The following is a 7,518-nucleotide window of genomic DNA, read 5'->3' as shown; positions in this document are numbered from 1 at the left end:
TACAATCTGCGTATCATTCACTATGGTTATAAAATAGACTATGTAAAGCATAATTCCAATAGCTTATGAATTACAGAGCAAACAATACAGTGTAAGATGTAAAAGTGTATGATTCAATTTTCCTGACAATACTAGGCACCTATTTATTAACAAAATTAAGGCATTACACTATACCAGGATTTGTGTGCTTCGTAATAGCATATTTATTTTAGTAATACAGTATGTCCAACAACCTTAAAAACAATATGCATGTTTTTTTTTTTTTTAATGTAAGTAGTATTACTACTGTACTATAAATTGTATAATTGCAATTCAATTAAAATCATTTACAATTTGATTAATGAAATACTTGTTTGATTACTATTGCAGTATTCATGCTACAAGAGACTCTCATGATATTATTTAACACTGACGAACTCTTATTATTTTTTCACAAAATGGGACAACCTTTGCTAAGTACTGAAACAAAGTGAAGACACTTCCCACTAATTTACAGTTAGATTATGATTGCAGTATTCATGCTAAAGCATGCTTTATTATCATTAAATGTAAAGATTAGTACATGTCATAATAAATATAATTGTTATCCAATTTAACTTGTTTAAAAATGATTAATGGTAATTGCTTGTTTATTGCACTAACAGTATTATCATTTCAAAAAACCCTTATATATGAATTATCTTAGTAAATAACATAATTGGTTATATAAAATTATTTTCCATGATTTTTTTTCTACACAAATTCAACACATCAGAATTCAATTTAGTCACCAGAAACTATCTTTTGTTCTCTTTCCAAAAAAGATATAGAAACATTTAATAAGTGGGTAGAATTTGTTAATACAACGTGGAAGATGTAGTTTGGAAACATATCACAAGACATGTAGTAGGTATTTTACTATGCAAAATAACAAGAACTACCTCATAAGAAATGTTTAAAGTACAATCAGGTACAAACCAAAATCTTTTCCAAATATTGAAGCCCAGGTTGAGGATAAAGGCCTGTTTATACTTCAACGATAATGATCTTATAACGTTTATAGCACAGTAATATACTGCTGTACAATAACAATTTTCTGTAAATGGAAATAGAGTAATGCTGGAATCAGCAAAAAATAATAACAGTGAGCCTGGGCATAATTTGAATGGCTCTTATAAAAAAAAGTGTAACATGGTCATGTTACTGTATGGCTATACAGTACAGTATTTAATTTCTGTTGAATCGGCTGAGTAAACTGGACACAAACTGATTTTTGTCTGGTTTCGGTAATTTCCCAGCAATTGTTCCTGGATCGCACATTATTTCAGCAGTGTAAAAACTCTTTCATATTACTTTTTGCCATGTACAGAGCCATTTCAATTATGTTCGCAGCGTATTCTGCAAAGATAGACAACATTCACATATTATAACACATGAAATGCCTGACCCAAATGATGATATATACTGTATTAACTTAAATGGTGGAAATTAAGCTTATAAATGCATTGAAATACTTCAACAAGTATAAAATATAAATGGGTAAAGCACAAATTATTTTTTTGAAAAGTTATCTTACCGAATGTAGACTTGACAAGATTTTTTTTCAGCTACCCAGTCTTTTTTGGCAAGAGAGAACCACAAAGAGTTCTCAAGATCTCCTCCCTGGTTTGCAAAGCTGCTATGTAGGTTCTGAGATAAAATTAAAAAATCGAAGTACAGTAACTTGTAAGAGCTGTTCAATAACTTCACAAGTGTAGTTTGTATTTCAACATATTTTTTCTGGTGTCTATGGTTGGAGAACTCTGTATCTATTTGCATGTCCGTTTACGTAGTTACATCTTGCAAATGACTAACAAGCCCATCACTGCAAGGTTTCAGATGTTGGTGTTCAGGAAAATCCAAGAAAATGACTATTTCAAAAAAGCATTTACAATGTTATACAGTACGAAAATACTGTATAACAATTATTCTACACTAGTTAGTCATTTAGCAAGGCGTTATCATTGCCTCCACCCAGGAGTAAAAGAGCGTGCTTGGTAGGTTCCAAAGCAAATACTAGCTGAAACATGTGATTAGCATTTACGGCGAATGCATAAGATTTAGGCCTAGTAGTAGTGTAGATAGTATTAGTAGACCCCAGAACTGCTGCTGCTAGGCCTAAGAAATAGTATAGGCCTAGATTAGTAAGGTACGATTTTGTGCATCATCTTCATAGCAATCTTTGGCGCAAAATTGCTAGGCCTACGTAGGGTAGGGCCGCCGAGGGCTAGCCACCACCCCCACCGAAACTAGACTAGGCTAGGCCATGCCTAGCTAATATGCTACCTAGGCATAGCCTAGCTACTTTACTTACCTGTACTTACACTTTCAACCTCCCGTTTTCGTCGGTATATAGATTTCGTTGTTTTTCTTTTTTGTTCTGAGATGGCATTTCCTCAACATCTTCTTCCTCGCTGTCCTTTATTCTACCCACTTATTAAAAGTTTTTATATTTTTATCTTTCTTGGGAAAGAGGAAAAACGATACTTTTGGGTGACTTATTTGCGTTCTATAAGCCCAATACACAACAACCGTTCGGCATCTTGTTTGTTTACTTGTCGTCGGCGATTATCGTGTCAAAGTGCAATTTGATTGACCAATCACAAATCACTTACAGTCGGGAATATAACGCGGTTGTTTCAAATTATCTGAACGATCGCAGTGGGTTTAGAATGCGTATGAAAACAAAGATGGCGTATCGACATATCGGCCATTTTTCGGAGAAATTACTTTACAAATGTTTTTATTAATTTCTCAAATTCAACAAAATTGTTGAAGGTTAGTATTTTGTGACTGGTTTATTGACTACCCAAGGATTCCAAAACCTTCATTCATTGGATTTTAGAAAATGGTTTCATATCCATTTTAATGGTAGCCTTATGCGTGCAAGTTTTTTTTTTTCTTCGCTTTCAAATTTGTTAATTATATTTTGTTTGTTAATTGTCATTTTGTTGTTTGTTTGGTTCTCTTTCACGGATTTGTAGAAGAACAACTTTTGTTGAAACAAGTTTTCCAGTTGTAAAATAAAGCTAATCATTAATATAGATTACGATCTTTTTATTTGGAGAAATGATAAAATAGAATGCATCCCTGTCCCTTGCTCACACTGTTCAAGCGCGAAATACAACAATTACGATTTTTTAAAACACAAAGGCTATTCATTATAGTCACATACAGCCCCTTCCTACCTACTCTGTTTATTGCTAGATCCACACATGTACAATATTACACATTATAATTTATATTAACTAACAATATAAAGTACAGCCCTGGCACAGGTCTAGTTCAAAATTTTGATGTATTGTAAACATTTTATTAATTTTTTCGACGCTGATAATACAACAAAAAATGTTTGCATTAATATTTTTAAAAATGTATCTCTTTAATTAATTAAATTTAAACTTTCTCATCTGTTTTTGTAAGTATTGTGCAATTAAGGCTGTGACTTTGATTAATTTGAATAAGATAGCATTGGTTTCTCAACAGCCATAGAATGATAGAATACATAATAGACTGGCTCAACTTGTATTTTTAGTAGGTCAATAGCTCATGGGCTATTTCTGGGAGCAGGAATCTAGATGTATTGAAATAGGGGATCAGTGGAGGAGGGGGTGTAAACCTCTTTTAAAATAATATACATGAAATGAAATATAAAATTAATTCAAATAATTTGTAAAACAAACCTTTTTTCGTTTGAGAGTTGCAGAACTGCCAATAGCTCCTACAAATTCAACTTCGCCATAAGCGGTAGTCTGCGTAATTTTTGTGTCCGACCAATTCCATTTTGTAGTTCTGATCTCATCTCGGATGTAACTTTCATCGTGGGATGATTTTCTATTTCCACAATAACACAATGGATCCTTTGGGCTAGATAAAATTTAGGTAAAAATATATTTTGGAAGTATTTTATTTAAGATCTTCAAAAAATTTCATCTGGTTTCAGTATATTTACAAGTTGATTTCTTTTTTTGTAAAAACCATTGGAATAAAAACGGAGTACTTACTCGGACGTGCATACACTGGGGCGGGGAGGTGGGGGTACCGAAAAATAGTACTGTTTAAGCCAGGCAATCACTCAATCACTACGCCCGACGGTCAATGAGATTCTATGCAGAACACAATGCGGATCCATTCAGACTGCCAACCTTCAGTCAACAGGCGGCGTCACGTCGTCTAGCACTTACCGAGAGCATAGCTAGATTTGCAGGACTGACTTTTTCCGGAAGGTTAAATCCATGAAATTATGTCACTTCCCATTTAAACCTACTTCTTGCTGAACTTGTCTTAGCGTTGTACAGTGTAGATTTTGTTTACTGTAAACAGTTGTAAAGTAATTTAACCCTCTAGATACCGTCTTCGACTGCAGTCGAAATTGACCTCAAACCGAGAATTCCCATTTTCGACTGCAATCAAAATTTCGTGACTAAAAAATAGGTGGTTTTCAAATCGCTCTTCTGTTTTTATTTTAGCTCCAATACGTCCGAAATTTTGAACACGCATGCGTGAAGCTTTTGTCTTTCGAAATCTGTGAAGAACTCACATGCGCTTATATAAAAATGTTTAGAAATGTCAATTTGAAATCGTTATTAATTTCAAAAATTTTTCGAAATGGCCGCACAAGATGTGTACACAGCTGAGCAAGCGATTGATCTGATTTTTGATTCAGATAGCAATGAAGGTGAATTTTTAGATGTGCGAGACTTAGACGTGCCTGTTAGCGATGATGACTGTGTGGCTTCAAGCAGTTCTGACGGCAGCGATGTTCTTGATGAAGATGAGCCTAGGCCTAGAAATGTGAGGGTAGTCGACGCTTTTGAATGGAAAGATCGTGCTTATAGTTATGGATGGTTGGGAAAATAATTTATATAACTGTGTGGAATAGGAATGTTTCATATTTGTTTTTATTTTTTTTTGGCTATAATTAATTTTTTTTTCTGTTTTTGCTGACGATTTATATGTAGCATTTTTCTGTCATATCTATTATATTATATATATATTATATTATATTATGAAAAAAAATTCCCAAAAATATAAATTATACATCAAATGAAAGCTTATTCTATAAGCTTTCTTTGTTTTTTGAAACATTTTTCTGTATAATTTACAGAAAGTTCCCAAAAATCCACCTGAACGACATATACTCAAAAAACGCCAAAACCTTGTTACACTGCAAAAGAATCCGGTATTCAAGGGTTTGCACTACAAAAGAATCCCGTATCCAGAGGGTTAATTGCTGAATCTAGCTACAGTATATTGTGAATAACCACTGGAATGATTGATTGATTGAAACTTGCGCAAAATCTGTGCGGCCCTTATTTCCGAAATATAGGCCTAGGTTTTACATGGAGGATAGGCCAGGCTAGGCTGGCCAGGTACAGTAAAATAAAACATAATGCTTACTCGTCATTTGTGCGAGGCGGTTTTGCTACATAGCGAATACATTCTCTTTGGAATATGTTCTCTGGAATCCATTGTGAATTTTTCTGAGAGAATAAGAAAAGATGATTCAGAGTTAAAGAAAAAACTATTTGATCATTCATTGAACTCACTTAATAAGAAATAGATGTTCTGTAGATTAAATTATATTTGTCTTAAATAGAATCTTTCACAAGTGTGACCTCAACGGGGGTTTACGAACAAGAAGCAGGAACATATCTGTCAGCCACCCACTCAGGTGATATGCTATTTTCATAAATTGTTGATTTTCATATTAGCCTTGCTTATCCCACTTCACTGAAATACTGTAATTTCTAAAAGCCAGGAAGAATAAAAAGAATATGTTGTACAACTGATTTTCCTTGGATTCAAAAAGAGTGTTTTATGAAAAAGGGAATGGTTAATGGGATACAGATTTTTGAATATCTAAAAACTGGTGGAAAAAGATGAAAAAAAAGGTGGTTACACTCTCCCACCCCCCAAATTTTAAATATTCAACAATCTCATTAACCGTTTCCAAGGTTTTTGTCAAACACCCATTTAGTGTCTAGGAAAAATGAGTTGTACAATATCCATGTAGTTACTCCATTTTTGGAGTGTCTACACTCGCCGCCAAAACTCCAATTTTTTACGTTTTGCATACTAATACTATACGCGAAAACTCAAAATTCGGAGTTTTCAAACTTTTAATCAAACCTCTAATACAAGCTCTCTACTATAAGAGAGAGCAAAACATTTAATCTACCCTCCTATTTTTGATGTTCTGCGTACTATACTCGAAATTCAAAACGCTGTATAGCGTTTTTGGAGAGTACGCAGAAACTCCGAAATCGGAGGTTTGTTTGAAAGTTTAAAAACTCTGATTTTAGAATTTTCGCATATACTAAGTAGAAACTCCAAAATCGGAGGTTCGGATTGAAAGTTTAAAAACTATGATTTTGAAGTTTCCATGTATAGTACGCTGAAATCGGATGTTTGATCGAAAGTTTGAAAACTCCGATTTTGGAATTTGCACGTATAGTATGCAGAAACTCAGAAATCGGAGGTTTGATTAAAAGTTTCGCGTAAAATATGCAAAACCTCCAAAATAGGATGTTTGATTATAAGTTTGAAAACTCTGATTTTGGAGTTTTTTTTTTTTCTCCGGAGCCTGCATTTAAGTGCCATTCTATACACTACAGTATTGCATTAGCCTAGCAGATTCATCAAAAATATCAATTTTTAAAAACCAATACCAAGGTTTTAAGAACATCTGTAGCGGAATACATAGACCTATAATACAGTAGTGCCATCTTTTTTAAAATGAGATGAGGTTTTGCAGAATGGAAACAGTGGACATATTTTATAAATATGTTTAAATGTGAAACGAAAGTTAAAAAATAGAATACCTTTAAAAATAACTTAAAGTATCAACCTCTGCCTGGGATGATATAATAATTTTTTTTTTTTGGCTTTAAAACAGGATTAAATACAACTGCGGCACCGTGGAATAGGCCTATGCAGACTAGGAATATAGGAAAAAATGGTCCCGTTAAAAATGACCCAGGAAAAAATGGCCCTGGTAAAAATTGCCCCAAATGACAGTAGGTAAAAATGGCCCCAATGAAAAAATTCAGTAATAGAAATGATATTTTTTTTTAAATCTTCAAATATTTAAATACTGTAATAGAAAGAATTGAATCAATAAATAAAAAATGGCCCCCAATTATAAAATTCATTAAACAAATAAATTTTAAATGCTGTAAGATACCCTGTAAATTTATAAAATAATTTTTATTTTTTCCTTTGAAAATAAGATCAATTTATGTGATTTATTTTTTTTATTAATTTCTATAAAAGTATTTGTTAAGAAATACAGTTACACAACAGATGCAAATAATGCACTGAGAGACTATATGAAAACAATGGCCATTGAATAACATTTTCTGATTAGTAGAAATAAAAGTTTTCAAAACTATTCCACTAACAAAGTAGAGGAATGTAACTCATAGATAACCACAAAAATCAATTTTTGTTAAGTATCAAATGAAATAACTTTACATGTTATAAACAATGCAAATAAAC

The 7,518-nt window shown here is 32.8% G+C and overlaps 1 protein-coding gene and 1 long non-coding RNA gene across 2 annotated transcripts in view; both read right to left on the bottom strand.

Moving 5' to 3' along the window:
• Positions 1-761: 761 nt before the first annotated feature.
• On the bottom strand, positions 762-2,780 carry LOC117104049. Its single transcript, XR_004444694.1, has 3 exons — positions 2,333-2,780; positions 1,556-1,668; positions 762-1,377 (listed from the first exon to the last, which is right to left on the bottom strand). It is a non-coding gene; the product is annotated as an uncharacterized LOC117104049 (long non-coding RNA).
• Positions 2,781-3,215: 435 nt separating this feature from the next.
• LOC117104055 overlaps positions 3,216-7,518 on the bottom strand; it is an 8,848-nt gene continuing 4,545 nt past the window's right edge. Inside the window, exons 2-4 of the mRNA XM_033244709.1 lie at positions 5,419-5,501; positions 3,702-3,885; positions 3,216-3,221 (exon numbers count right to left, since the gene is read on the bottom strand). Coding sequence (XP_033100600.1) covers positions 3,216-3,221; positions 3,702-3,885; positions 5,419-5,501 — 273 coding nt within the window. The remainder of the gene's footprint in view (positions 3,222-3,701; positions 3,886-5,418; positions 5,502-7,518) is intronic.

This window comes from Anneissia japonica, unplaced genomic scaffold, assembly GCF_011630105.1.
Source record: "Anneissia japonica isolate Jap-2015-1 unplaced genomic scaffold, ASM1163010v1 scaffold287778_len1315358_cov176, whole genome shotgun sequence".
Lineage (NCBI taxonomy): Eukaryota > Metazoa > Echinodermata > Crinoidea > Comatulida > Comatulidae > Anneissia > Anneissia japonica.
This window is presented reverse-complemented; position numbering and strand designations above follow the sequence as displayed.